General features: G+C 24.3%; 3 protein-coding genes across 3 annotated transcripts; 1 reads left to right on the top strand and 2 right to left on the bottom strand. All coding sequences in view use genetic code 6, as the record gives it.

Moving 5' to 3' along the window:
• Window positions 1–445: 445 nt before the first annotated feature.
• Window positions 446–2119, bottom strand: TTHERM_00384950 (C2H2 type zinc-finger protein; the record flags this gene model as incomplete). Its single annotated transcript, XM_001019296.3, has 6 exons — window positions 446–503; window positions 566–657; window positions 724–1474; window positions 1538–1729; window positions 1789–1858; window positions 1948–2119. The coding sequence occupies 6 exons, from the start codon at window positions 2117–2119 to the stop codon at window positions 446–448; spliced, it is 1335 nt and encodes a 444-aa protein (XP_001019296.2).
• A 1342-nt stretch (window positions 2120–3461) lies between these two features.
• On the top strand, window positions 3462–6875 carry TTHERM_00384940 (amidohydrolase family protein; the record flags this gene model as incomplete). Its single annotated transcript, XM_001019295.1, has 3 exons — window positions 3462–4405; window positions 4593–4905; window positions 5070–6875. 3 exons carry the CDS (start codon window positions 3462–3464, stop codon window positions 6873–6875), a joined length of 3063 nt encoding a protein of 1020 aa, XP_001019295.1.
• Window positions 6876–7601: 726 nt separating this feature from the next.
• On the bottom strand, window positions 7602–15366 carry TTHERM_00384930 (transmembrane protein, putative; the record flags this gene model as incomplete). The annotated part of the gene is made up of 5 exons (XM_001019294.3): window positions 7602–8660; window positions 8885–11460; window positions 11517–13257; window positions 13322–13881; window positions 13938–15366. 5 exons carry the CDS (start codon window positions 15364–15366, stop codon window positions 7602–7604), a joined length of 7365 nt encoding a protein of 2454 aa, XP_001019294.3.
• Window positions 15367–15747: the final 381 nt, after the last annotated feature.

Raw genomic sequence — 15747 nt, 5'->3', positions numbered from 1 at the left:
TTGTCACTCATATTATTACTTTTTGTAAGTAAATTAAAAAAGCCTGAATTATATTCTTTAATAAAAAAAAATAATGCTCTTTTTATGATAAATTTTATGTTATCAAAATACATTTTTTAATAAATATTAAAAATAAATAAAACATTTAATATTTTTTTATTTGTTAAGCTTTATCTATTTAATTAACTTAATTGGTTTTTTGCATTTTTTACAATTTTTTAGACACAAAAGTTTTAGAATTTTAGAATCAAAAATATATTATTGTAATGAACATGGAAAATGTAAATGACATTAAATTTAATTATGTTAAATATATAGTAGTAAAGAGGTTAGATTAGGATATCAGAAATATTGATTATGAATTCAGATTTTTTAGTTAAAATTATTTTTAAGTATATCGAATTGAACATTAAAAAATTAAACTGTTGTTAGTATGTAAATTGATTCAAATTCTGCTTTGATAAATAACCATATTTTGAACTTTATTTTAGTGGATGCCTTAACTATAAATATTTATTTTGAAAATAAAATTATATTAAATTTATCATTTAAAAATTAAATTTACCCAACTTGGTTAGCATTATTTTTCTTACTTAAATCGTAATCTTTCTTTTAAGCTTCTCTTCTGTATTTATCTTCTTGCTATTTAGCAAAGAGCTATTTATTAATGAAAATACAAATATGAGATTAATAACTTAAATTATAAAATTTATTTCTATTTACTTTTTGTTCTTCTAATTTCATTAATTGATTCTTATGTTCTTAGTAGCCTTCTTCACCAAGAATGGCCTTCATCTTGGATTCCTAAGTAGCCATAGGACGATAATATTAGTTATAGTATTTAGCCATAGATCTATGACCTAAAACTTTGCCAGAAGGTAAAATAATCTCACCATAACTATTTATTTTAGCTTTTGTTTCTTGTTAGCATTGCTTATATTTAAGATATAGTTCCTAAGCTTTCTATTTAATTTATTTTTATTCTTCGGTTAAATCGTCATCATTTATTGATAGTTCTCTAATCATTTCCATTAATTTTTAATCACTTTCTTAAGAGATAATTTCATAATTAGATTCAGAGTGAGGCTACTCTTGTTGCTAATTTTCTCCCATAATCTTTTCTGGGGTTGAGCTTAAATCACTTTCATCTTCAGTCTCTGATACTTCGACTATCCTTTCGACATTTTTAAATTTATTTTTTAGAGCTTCTTCAATAGCAAGAGTAAAATCGTAAAATTCGCAGTACAAATCGAAAAACTATTCATTATTCATAAAGCAGTGTCCCTTTTAGACCATGTGCTTTTTGACTCCTTCTGCATCTACAAAACCTTTGGTGTTTTTATTTTCACAATAAGGACATAATAACTTTTCATTAATTTGCTTAGCTAAAAACAAAACAAGTCCTTAGAGGTCTTTGATATATTTTTCCTCACAGATAAAGAATCCATGAACTCTTTCCATATGCTTTATATTTCTATTAATAAGTAAATAAATGTATTTCAAAATCTTCAAATAATATTTGCTATTAAAAATTTACTCATTTAAATCGTCATTAGTCTTATCACAATATAAGCAGATTGAAACATCATCAAGAGTTGTGCGTTTTTGCTCATTTTAAATAAAATCTAAATGTATTTCCTTATCTTCAATTTTATAATTAAGAGCATTTTCTTGGTGCTTTCTGCTTTACAAATGTTACTTGTAAGTTTGATGAGAACCGAATTCTTTTCTAAAATAAAAATTGATTTCTTAAAAGCTATTTTTTTAATACAATTTAAAAGAACTTACTTGCAAATCATGCATTTTAAGCAATCAGTGACTGAAGTGCTTTATGATTTTTGACCTGAACTCAAAAATTCTATTTTTAAATATTTTATTTAATTTAATTTTGCGAAAATATTTCTCAATTATTATTTCTAAAATAATCTCATTTATATATTTATTTACATCTCTAAAATTCTTCGTAAGTAGCAGGAGGTAGGTCAAGCATTTTACGTTTTAGATTATAACGATGATAGTCTGATTTAAAATGCAACTTATAGTTAGAATCTGTATCGAATTCTAACTAGCAGCAGTAGCAACGGAGGCCCTAACCTCCTTTAATAATATCCATTTCCATTTATGTAGTTGTTTATTAAATTAATTGTTTAATTTTTCAATATGATTTTTTTTACTTTTTAATCTAATTATTTCTAAGCATAAATATGCTAGAATGAAAGTAATATAAAATTTTCTCCTAACATTAATTATTAGGTAAGAAATACTTATAATTAAAATCTCTATAAAATTGAATTATATGCTCAATAAATGCTTATAACAAATTCTTGTAAAGTAGAAGTGTTTTAAAATTTGTTTATTTGTTTGTTTTTATGCTTATTTCTTTTTATGCCAATTTTTAAAATTTAGAAAAAAGAATATCTTCTTCTAATGAATGACTTCATTTAGAATTTCATTCAGTTATTACATTCTAAACAAAATATAATCTAGAATATAACTCTATTTACCAGAAATGTAGCTTAAACCTATATAACAGTACTATAAATATTTTTAATTAAAGCACTTCTACAAATTTAAAGGAGCATAAAACTAATTTTTTATAAAATAAATAGAAAATCCTTCTATTTTTAAGGATAAGAATCAAGAAGTATTTTTAAATTTAGATTTATTCGGACTTAAAAATTAATTATTATAAAATTTTTGAATATATTAAAAAGCCGGTTAATTCTGGCATAACCTTTGTGAAAAATGGATAAAAATATACAAAAATAAAAAATAACATTAAATTCAAAGGATTTTTACAGAAATTTTGAGATTTATTTATGATCAAAAGACAACATTTTTATTGCGGAAGGTCTCTTTGTGATATAATTTTATGCTTCAAAACTAATTATTAATCATTAAAATGTTTCAAATTAATTACTAATCATAAAAAAAAATGAATCTATAAAGAAATTAAATAAATAAAAATAAATTAGTTAATGAAATAAATATCATCATTACATCATTATTCAATTTGTGTAGAATATAATAAAATATAAAATCATTATTTTATAAAATAATATGTTAAGAATAACTAGCAACTATTATAGCCATTTTCTATTTGAATTTTCTTTTTTATTAAACTTTAACCAGTAACATTTATAATAAGTTGCAATATGAGCTTTAAAAATTTTATTTTTGTAAAAATTTAGAAGGATGAGTGAATTTTAATGAGATTAGTATAAGAAAGCATAATAAATATATAGATTACTTCTGTTGATATTCAAAATATAAGCAAATGAATATATTATTTGTTATTTTTCAACAACCAATCTCTTTTTATTTTTTAATAAAATTTTACATAATTATTTAATTACTATACTAGTGCCTTATTCATCAAAAGTAAGTTATTTATTAACATATAAATAAAAAATTTTGTAAAATAAATTAAGAATTTTTAGCTCTCTAAATATTGCAAACAAATGTAGAGCGATTAAAATATCATAAAACTAATATCAGATTCTGAAATGATTTCTGGAGTTAATAAAAAGTTCGATCTTAGTATTACCAGCACAAAAGTTTTGGTTGGAGAAGATAAGTTTTAGAGGGCAGTAGTTTGCACTAAAAATGAGAAAATAGTAAGTATATTAATTGACCCTACTTAAGATTAGTTAGAAGAAATAAGAAGACTCAGTATTAACTTTGTAAACTATGGAAATAAGTATATAATGAGCGGTATCATCGACATGAATGTTAGCTTACACTCTAATTATGAAGAAAAAGAGTGGTGCGAAATATAAAATTTGACTAGAATAGCTTTAGCTGGAGGTGTAACTATGGTTGTTAATAATCCTCTTTTGGAAAATGAATAAAACATAGTAGAATTAAATCAATCATTATGTGATTGCAGAGAGAAAATAGAGGCTATGCGAGAAGAAAGTTTTGTTGATTTTGCTTAATTAACACTCTTGACAAAGACTAATTGTAAAGACATGTTTGATAAAGATAAAATTGATCATTTGAAAAAGTATATAGTAGGATTTAGGACTTATTTCTCTCCATCTTTTTAACCTGATGTTGATTATTGCTCAAATAAGAGCTAAATTTTACAATTCATAGATTAAATTAAGAATTTAGAGAATATGAGTATATTTTTTCATCCTATCTACCTTTAGTGCGAAAAAGAATTAGGAGTTACCAGTCCTATGCGTAATCTAAAAATTAAATCGAGAGTTGATATATAAAAAACAACAGACTGTGTTAATGAAAAAAATATTCCTTGTTCAGACGCAGTTCTAGGAGAGACTCATGAAGAAGAAAGGTGGTCTTCGATAGAATTAGAGTCAATTCGAAATGATTAAATTCAACAAAAATTACTAAAAATATTTCCTATGGCTCAGTAGAAAACAATGCAATCAGCCTTAAAGTAATAAATAACAAATAGATAATAGAATTTAATTTTTTTAAAAACAAAGAATTTAAATTTTCACTCATAATTTAACAAGATAGATTTGAGTTTTAGATTAATTTAGAATTCCATTCAAGGACAATAATTGATTCGATTACAAAAAAATAAATAAGATTAATAAAAATATATTCTTTTTAATTATTAGGTTACTAAGTATTTAGGAAAAAAGCTAATATCTTTGTTAATCATAAATTGATTCAGGAGAGAACAATAAATCTGATGAAGGAGAATCTTAGAATGAAGACTAAAATGATAAATACTTAGAATTTAAGAGACTCAATGATGCAAAGCATAGTTTCCTTAGTATAGAAAGCGAAGATGAAAATATCAATAACTAACAAAAAATAAATCCAAGTGAAAATACTCATCAGAAATAAAACAATTTATCTTAGAAAGTAAAATTTGTTAGACCTATATCTATAAATTTAGACAGCTCAAAATTTATAAACATTTGCAAAGTAAAATTTAAATCTTTTAGGTTGAATTGTTTATTGATTTTATTTCAATTTTTATTGAAATTGTATAATCAATTTCTCCAATTTTTACCCTAAAATATCTTTAAAAGATACTGATTTAATTTATATTCAAGAGCTCTAATTATTAAAAATTAAAATATTTATAGAATGACCACGGGTAAAGTTTTGAAGAATTAACAGAAACAAGTAGCATGACCACATACAGAAATAGCTTGTCACCTTAAAAAGATTAATCAAAACCTGATATATGCAAAAATGTTGATAATAAAAATAGAAGCAGTATACTTAATAATATGGAATAGAATAATATAGACTCTAAACCAATTTTAAAATCTAATGTTGTATAATTTTAAAATGAAATTAAACCAGAGGATAGCCCAAGTTCACTTTTTTCGATACGCCCAAAGTCAAATTCTAATCTCTTGATAAGAAGGAAATTGCAGTAAGTAAAAAATGAAAATAACTCAGTTAACTTCAACAGTATGAGAAAAGTTCATTTTTTAGTCCTTTCAAACTCTAATTTATGCTTACCTGCCTGCGAATAAATAGAGTAAAGTGAAGGGATAGATTCTAACAAAGGCATGAAACTAATAAACTCTAAAACCCAAACTAACTTGATAGATAATTCCATGCAATAAATAGATGAAAAAGTATTTGATCAAGGTTAAGGTATTAGCTTAAGTACAATAAATATAGTTGGTGAAGGGTTCACTCGAATCAGAAGTTAAACATCTTCTAATGTTTTGAGTTTAAAATAAAATACAAAAGACCTAGAAAAAAAGTAGAAAACTAGAAGAGATTATTTAAATTTTTTGACTTTTCGTCCACCTTTTTGGGAAAATATAGCAATAAATTTTTTTAAATAGAAATTTGTCGAGTATAAATAGAATAAAGTTACTTTTTAGCCAAATCTCATTTTTACAAATGTTTCTAACTCCTACTCAGTTGCTAAAATATTTAGATAGAAATTGAGGAATCCTAACTTTAATTTGTACATAGAAGTTTCTACTCCATTTTTGTATTTCGACTCCTCAAATATTAATGAAGGTGAAACTAAATTCAAAAATGAGCCAGCTATTTATGATAAACTAAATAAAAAATTACTGCTTTCAGAGTTGGAAGTAAATTCAGTGATTGATTGTGTTGGATCTAATCATTTTTATGTTCCATTAAAGTATAAGCCTCCAGATTTTACAGTAGCATTTAATGGTTTAAATTCAATTGGAGGAAATTTGTATACAATATGGACTCTTTCTTGGATCAATTTGAAGAGAAAATTTAAAGAGTAAATTAACTAGTAATAAAAGGACAACCATATCATTTAGTCATAAACGTCATAATCAAATTAAGATACATAATAAAAGGGTTTAGTAGACAAAGAAAGTACTTCTATCAATTATAATGAGTAAATAGTTGAATCTACTGATACTTAATTATAGGATATCAATGAAAATAAGGATATAATATAAAATGAATCAGAAGATATTAAAATTAAAACAGAACAAGTATAATATGAATAAGAAAAAACAGAAGAAAAGATTATTGAAATTTCTAAGTTGCTCTCAATAAATCCATCAAAAATTTTGGGTATTCAAAATTAAAAGGGATAAATAAAGGAAGGTTTAGATGCTGATTTTGTAGTTTGGGATCCTTTTGAAAAATCAATATTTGATATCCAAAATTTCTAATTAAATTAAGATATATCCTCTCTACATATTTATGATAAAAAAGTTTTTTATGGGAAAATATATTCTACGATAATTAGAGGCAACATACTTTACAATATATTTGAAAGTAGTGCTGATTTTTAAGATAAAAAGCAAAATGAGCTAGATTAAAAAGAAAATAAAAAAAAATAATTATTTTAAAATGATATGACAAAAGAAGAATAAATTAAGCATTTATTTAAAGATAAATCTACTTTTAAAGCAAAATTAATCACCAAAATATGAAAGAAGCTTAAATTCAATAAAAAAAATTACTTTAACTATTAAAAAATATTTATTCACTAACTACTAACTTAATTATTTAAAATTTTTTCATAAATTTATAATTTCTATTTTTATTAAATTATTTCTTTCAGAATTTATGATTCTAAATATCTTAATTTAAGACTGAGAATAAAATTAAGTAAATAAAAGATCAGCAGTTTAATTATTATGTCATAAATCAAAAATAAGAAACATTTATTGTTTTTTGTATTGAATAATTTTAAAAATTTTCTCTAAAAAAAATTCATTTATATATTCAATTTACCTTTTTTTTTAATTATCTTTGTTTAGATTAACTAAAACTAAAAGAAAATTAAATAATAAAAAATAATTTTACATATTATCTAACTATTAAAAAATTATTTATTCATTTCCTACAACTTCATTATTTAAAATATTATCATAAATTTTACTATATATTTCTAATAAATTTGGTTCATATCTTAAAAACTTTAAAATTTTTTAAAATATTTATTTTTTCTTATATTAAAATAATAATTTAAAATAAATTTAAATAAATAAAAGATAACAGTTTAATAGTTTTATGAACAAACAATAAAATAAAGAATTTAAGTTGTTTACTGAATAAAAAAATTGTAAAAATAAAGTAAAAACTTTAAATCTATCTAAAATTAAATACAAAAATAATATATATTATCTCAAAAAAATTATTTGCTTTGCTTGGTTTCATAGTAAAATAACTTCATCAATATCATCGATTTTTCCTTTGTAATTACCTTTTATTTAGCTAAAAGGTTTAAGTTTTTTATCTTTATTATCCAAATTTACTTAGCCTTCTTTTGAAACTATTTTCATACATTAAATTTTTTTTTCTTTTATTCCAAAGATAGATCCTTTTCTTTATTCAGATTTTAAATCATCTAATATATTATCTGCCTTATTACTTCCATTATCTTAAAGGTCTTGGTTCTCTTCAAAATTGCTTTCCATATCTTAATTTTTTACCTCAGTTGCTTAAACTTTTTTTCTATTTCTATAATATCTGACTGAAAAATAAATTATAGCTATTAATACAACTGAAGCTAAAGGAATGACAAGATATAAAACTAAATTTGTAGCTGAGTAAGTTGTAATAAATATAACTGTTTCATTATACACTCCAGGGAATTAATAAGCATAATCTTGCAAAGTTAAATCTGTTAAAAAGTAATAAGCAAAATATGATTTATCAGGTTTTTAAATAGTAAAATTAAACTAAACTGTTTTATTTTCATCTAATGGATATATATAACGAGCTAAGAAATTAAGTGAATTAGCTTTAAACTAAGTTATACTTAAAGTTTTGACTATAGATTCTGTTAAATTTTAATCTGAAATCATTAAGTAGATTATTGAGCTACCAGAAGTTTATTGAATATAAAAATTGCACTGCAATCTTGATGAACAAAAGTTTTTTACCACTTTCACATTTGGATACTTTATATTACCATAATTTTATACTGGAATTAAATTAGTATATTGGTTGCAAACATTAATGTACTAAGAAGTACTGTATGAATTCATATTATTTAAATACTGATATTGCTCATTTAAATAATTTTTCAGGGAGCTTAAATACTAGTTTTCAACTTATGAAAAATCAATTTCTATAAATATACTTGTATCATTTCCATATTCTATAGGGAAAAATTAAAAGTTATATTAGCGGTCATTATCAAATGTATGCCATTAAGAATCAGTTTTTAAATTAAAACAGACTTCATTTCCATTTGATCCATTAGGAGGCTGTTTCAAATAAAAAAATTTAATGTTATTATTAAATAAAGATTTGAATTTTTTTTTTTTTCTTTTCTTTAATTGATTAACTTTATTAATTTAAATGAATATAAATTAATTAGTAAATTATATTTAAATAAGGAAAATCTAAAAATCTCTAAAAAGAGTGAGAATTTTTTATTTTGATGATAAAAAATTTAGTAATAAAAGATATTTTTAATTGAAAATTTTACATAGGTTGCAAATGTTTGATATGAAGAACTGAGATATTGTTAGCACTAAACAGAAGGCTATTCAGAGAATCTAATTAAATTATGTGGTATTCCTATGTAGAATGCCAGATAACAAAGAAATTGTGATCTGATTAAATTTGGATTTTGCTAAGTTAATAAAGAGGATTATTATTGTATTCCAATTTGTAAATAAAGCATTGGGTTTGTATTAATTTGAGCAGTTTAAAAATCATAAACAGTAGAGCTGCTTGTCCCATCTATCAACAAATTTATTGAATATTTTGTATTTGCTCTAATCCATTATATTTAGAAATTATTTGATAAGCTAGATGCAGACTAGGGATTACATTGTATGGATCCTATTAGATGAGTGGATTATTTTCCAACCTACCCATTTTGATTTACTTACTTAATGGCTCCATTTTTTGCCTACTAAATAAGAGCTGAATTTGCCAATATGCTTTATTTGTTTTCTCTTAAAATAAGCTCGTAATATATTAACTTGTTCTCATTACATTACAAATTCAAATTTAAATAATTTTATGCAGCTGTTAAAGTAACACTTGATAAACTAAGTGTAAGAGAATTACTTTGAATGGGAACAATAACAGTATTTTATATGCTTATATTTGGTAAATTAGTAACTGTATATAGAATGTTGAATTATGTACCAATTGTAGCGGTGTTACTGACGTTTATTTGATAAATTATTACTCTGTCAGTACTCAAAAATAAATTAGTTGAGCCTATAATTGTTCCTAATCCTCCAGGAACATTTACTGTAATAGCTACAATAACAGAATTGAAATTTGGGTCTAAAATTTTACAACTATCATCTAAGAATATTCTAATCGTTAATGGATTTTATCCTTGCTTTACAAAATATTACTAATATTCTGAATATACATTACACTTTTTGAAAGTATTTTACAAAAATTATACATTGGATTATTTCTATGATGAAGGTTATTATAGTAAATTATACCTCACTGGCAGTTATGTATCTTATTATTTTGTTAGGTAGATATTTTGGAATGACTGTACATATGTTTTATCTTGCTTAAACATATAAATGTCATCTGAACACTATATATAATCAGTCTCTTAAAAGTTTATTATTGGATTTCTAAATTAAAGACTCTGACCATTTAATTCTCTTAATTGGAAAGTTTAAGTTTTATCAATCAGATTATAATAAATTGGGAATACATATATCTAATCTCCTTCATTATCAGAAAAATAAGAATAATATTATTAATTAAAAATGTTAGAACTACTTAATAGTGGCAATCCTATCAAGTTAGATATGTTATTGTGTGTAATAGCTACAAGATTTTGATTAAAAAATAGGCATATATGTATTGGAATAGTAATTAAATCTTTAACCTTTAATTTTAAATTTGTTATTGTTGGTATTTAAATATTTATATCCGAACTTGATGAAATATCATTTTATTACATAAATACTAAAATGCCATTAGAGTTAAAAGTATTTGATAAAGTTGTAGAAATAGCATTCATTTGACTACCAACCTTCGCATATACAATAAACTTCAAATTTTATCCAGCAGCTGAATAGTAATTAGTAACTCTAAAAGAAATATTTAATTAATCTGTAGCTTTCTGCAATCCATACATGTAAGAAGCCTTAGTTATATAAATGTTAATTGGAGCCCTCTCTGTAAATTAGCTAAAATTTATGTTGCTAAATGAGTAGTAAGCATAATCCAGTAAGGATTTACTATTTATATCTATATATTCTATATATAGATTCCTTATATTTTTTGCATTAATTAACTAATTAGTTATATGAGTAGGAAATACAGTCAAAGTATATTAATTACCTGACTAAATGAGCTGAGCTGATTGGACTTTAACTCTTAATGCATGTTTGTCAGGTATATATATTGTTGTTGAAGTTAAGCTGAGAGTGAACATGAATTCATTTAAGTCAATTTCTATAGGAAAATAAATATAAAACTCTGCTTAGGGGTAAATAGGTAAATTGGTTGGATTTTGTTTTATCGTAATATCTAAAGCATTTAAGCCAGCTTCATTGAACTCTGTTTAGACTTAAATAACTTATAAACCATTTTTAGGTTGAACTAGATTCCAAGAAGCTTAAATAAGTTCTTGTACTTTGTTAGTAGTTGTTATCATATCTACATTTAATAAATTAAAATATTATACTGAATAAGAATTAGCAGTTGCTTTATACACCATAACTCCATAGCACTACATAAATATTTTTTATGTGTAAGGTCTAGCTGCACTAAATTTAAATAAATAATTTGAGAAATATCCAATTGAATGGTCTAGTACCTAGTAAGTACTATCTGTAAAGAATTAACAATTATCGTCTGATTTACTGGGGTCTCTTAAGAATCCTAAATTTATTTAAATCGACTCGCCAACATCAATACTAACTTTATTTGGATTTGAATTTTATAGCTAGAAAGAAAACTATAAGATATCTCTACTTCCTTATATATTATTAAAAAAGGATGGCTTATCTATGGTTGCAGTAACTGTAGGGCTAGATCCACTTGCCAAATTTAATGAAACTACTGTTTACTCTATTTATAAATTAAATAAATATAGTTATTTTTAATGAAATATGGAATAAATTTACGTATCTTTAAAACTTCTGGTGGATTGTTCATATAATATTGGAGAATATATTAAAGTGTTACAGTAAAATTAATTGTTGTTGATCCTAGTGTTGCAGTTTAATCAGTTCTTTAGAAAAGAGTTTATATGTTCAAAGATTTAATCTATAAACCTGAAATAGCACTATTTAAGGTAGTTGAAATTTGTAATGTATTTGCACTATATGCAAATGTGCAAGGCATTGAAATTTAATCATTTAAAATGACTTTAACACTAACAAAAGAATTTTTTCCTTAAAACAAATTATTATCAACTAAAATGCTTATCCCTAATGGCTAGTTCAAAAACATTGGTAGATTAAAATTAGAAACATAAAAGTTTAGAGGATAGGCGTAGTTTACATTGACATTGTACCCGCTTGAAGGTGAAGTTATTGCAATTTATGCATTTAATACAGCAGAAGAAGATGCAGTTGGCATACTTTGCTAAGCAATATTTCTTCCCTATTTTTCTGAAATTGCAATTGCTAAAACAGTATTAGCTACAGATTGAATAGCCAAGATAAATTAAGATGGAGAATTTGTTGGATTTTATGTATTTTTTACTGTAATTGGATTTAAGCTAGGAGAATTTGTATCATCAAAAGGGCAGAATACGCTATATCTGATAGAATATTAAAATATTGCTGAAGGGCTGTTATAGTTTTCTCCTTATCTTGAGGTATAATAGGATAATTTATAACACATGCCAGTTTAATTTGGAAAAGTTCCTGATTTTGACTAAAAATAAACTTAATCCTAAAAAGGATCTTAAATAACTGAAGTAATTAAAATCCCAGCTCCTTTATACTAAGTATCGTTAATTATTTAACCATAGTTTAGAAGATGTGTAGTGTCTGTAAAAGTTAACACAGTTGAAGACGGATTTGCTGTAAAAGTTATAGATTATGCAGGACCAACATAAGAGTATAGCTTTTATTATCCTGTCAAATCTTCATTTAGTAGGGTTGTAATAGAAAAATATGAAGTCAATGCTGCTTATAATGAAGGGCCTATACTTGAAACTCCTTTTATAGATATCAATGATTATATTGCTAAGCTATTAAGACCTTTGTTAAAGGAATCAATCAGAATTCCATATCCAACGTGCAAAACTGTTGGATTTAATCCATTTGTTTACGAAGGTGATAAAGGAATCAATATTTCTAGGTAAGATAAGCCCTGATAGTTTGTATTTATCATAATTACATTATTTAAGATGTAGTTAGTAGACGTTAATGCTCCAGCACCTTTAAAGGCTAAGCAAGAGTTTTAATTATAGTTTGCTAGAGTATCACTTTGAGTAATTACTTAGCAAGAGTAGGTTGCTTACTATTCATTTATAAAACTAGTTAATTCTACACTATTATCTAAAAAAATGATTATTGCTTTATTTGGTTTAAAGTTTTGCACTCTTAGCCTAAATAGCGATGGATTATACAAGCCCTAGCTATTTTTAGAAAAATTGATAAAATTTGCATTGTATTGAATATTATCTGCAGCATAATAGCTAATAGCGTAAGCGTTGATAAGTGTTCTTAATGTAATAACAGGAGCATTTGACATATTCATTGGATCTTCTAATGAAAATGTGATTAAAAAGTCTAGTTATTAATCATCAGCTACAACTCTGCTAGGAATGTAGCTATTTGATAAATCAACTTACTTTATATAAAATATACCACCAAATCCATTTTGGTATGTCCCTAAAGTTTATTCTTTACCCTTTTAAATAAATAATGATATTGTTTTAGTAAATTCAAAATATATTTTGAAAAAAAATATATACCTAAAACATTTTTGCACATTACTAAGATGGGAGTGATGCTTGACCACTAGCGCCACAACGGAGAGTATATTTGACTATATTATGAGTACTATCTACTTATTTACCATTCAAGATATAATTATTTGAATCAACAGCTTAATTTGAGGCACCGTTTACACATCCAGAGGTGACTGAGCTACAATCTAAGCTACTAAAGGTATAGCTTTACAGGGCAGAATTTTAAGCTGCTAGCTGTAAACCGCTAGAGTCAAGGTTAGTGAATTTAAAAAAATTATTGTTTGCGATCATAGTCATTTTTATTATCTTATTTAAGTTTAAACAATTTCCATTGCAAAGAGTCTAAGGATTTATAGCTAAAAAGAAGACAACAGACTCTACTCCTCTGCTAATGAAAATTCCTCCACCTTAGTTTGCTGTTGTAGAATAGAATGCTCTTTAAGTAATAGTGTCTGCTGTATTAGTTCCGATATCTGGGACGGATATTACCTAGAGATCTCCAAGAAAAGAAGACCAAGGTTAGTTAGTACCTTAGCTAGTAGTATCTGTATTTGTTGCAAAATCTATTATTATTTATAATTAATTTTCAAATATTCAAAAGATAAAAAAAAAAAATTACTGTATTAAATAGTATTTAGTATTGAAGGCGATACTATAGCTATAGTTTCACTTATAGAACCTCTATTGTATATAAGACTAATAGATTTTATATTAAATTATGTTTAATCAAACACAATTGCTTTGAAGCTGATTTAATAAACAATATTTGTTGAAAGCTGGTTAATATATGGGCATACAACTAGTGAGTTTACTACGTTGCATATAACATTAAAATCTGAAGAAACAGGAGTAAAATTATTTACAAAAGAACCAGATAGTATTTAATATTGTGACCCTAAATTAATGCTTATTGAGAAATATTCATTTTTTGGATCAGAAATAGCTAAGTTTGTGTCTGTAGAAAATTAAATAGCCAACTTATTATAAACATACTTCGTTTATGATGAAACGAAGATTGATATTTCATTATTAGCATCTTTTGGTAAACTCCAGTGATATAAAAGGTTTTTATAAATCAGGTTTTAGTTGTTTGTAAATCCAAATGAGGAAGAGGAGAGCACATTTCCTAAAATATAAGAATTTGAGGTAGAAATGCTATAGAACGTATTGAATTTTGAATAAACAAATACTAAAATAGAGAAGCTAGGCTTTAATATAGAATTAGAACTTAAAACTATGTTAGCTAAATTTTAGCTTGAGTATCCAACAAATGGAATGATTAAAAGCAGATTGTCAGTTGAAATGAAACTGTTTGAAACACTGCATGACTAAATAGTAATTTAAATCCCTGTAGTTTAAATAATTTTTATAACTACGTATCCACCATTTTAGCTTACTATATCAGGAGCTGAATTTAAATTACTAGCTAATAAAACCTAAAAAGTATTAGGCGATATTCTATTTAATTATGTGTATTACTAGTTTAATATAGCTGGCGAGTAAAAATTTAAAGTAGCAATATTTGAGGAATGAGAGTAAATAACAAAATTAATTTGCTAAGGATAGCTCACAACTTTGAATCCAACTACATCTAAAGTATATGAAGATAAAGCAGGAAGAGGAGTATAAGGCTCTGGTAATAACTCTACAACATATAGCTACTAATTTGCTAGATTTGCTTAAATTTAAAAATAATACCATTAATTATTTCCATTTTAATCGCAATTTTAAAATTTGCTTGTATCTTAGTTGTAGAATTCTAATCCATTCAACTAGTATTAACTAGCATCCTCATACTTTACGATCCTATATTTAGGGTAATTTTAATTTGAACCTCTTAGAGGGATTGGAAAATAAACTTCTAAAAAGTCTGATGATTATACATCAATGTCAAAAGATACAAAAAACCTATAAACTAAAACAGATTTCTGTTAAGTATCAGACATAATATATGATATTTAATGCCCTTAGCCTCTAATTTAATAATTATAAACTTATTAAATCAAAATAATTATCAAATGTAGAATATTAAAAATCTTTAAAGCCATAGTTATTATTCAGTAAAATCTATTTATCTATTAATCTATCTAAATCTTTTTTAATTCTCTAAATGAGGGGAAATAAATTAAAAAGTAATATTTTTATTATGTTTTAAAAAAGCATAATAAAGCCAAGAAAAAGTGATTAAAAGTTTATCAAGAAATAAATAATTGTACATATTTAATAAACAAATTTAATATTGGATGTTTAAATTTTAGGTTATTTAATTTGTAAAATAATGATTCAGGTAAAAAATCACTAGAATTCCAATTTCCAAATAGAGGGAAATTCTTTTCTATATAACTTATAAAATATGAATGAAATTCTATTTCATAATTCATTTAAAATACTATAGAAAAATGTACAGATAAGTTAATATTGTATTATAA

Source organism: Tetrahymena thermophila (assembly GCF_000189635.1).
Source record: "Tetrahymena thermophila SB210 genomic scaffold scf_8254587, whole genome shotgun sequence".
In the NCBI taxonomy this organism is placed as follows: Eukaryota; Ciliophora; class Oligohymenophorea; order Hymenostomatida; family Tetrahymenidae; genus Tetrahymena; species Tetrahymena thermophila.
The sequence above is the reverse complement of the archived record's forward strand: the minus strand, read 5'-3'. Positions and strand labels throughout refer to the sequence as shown.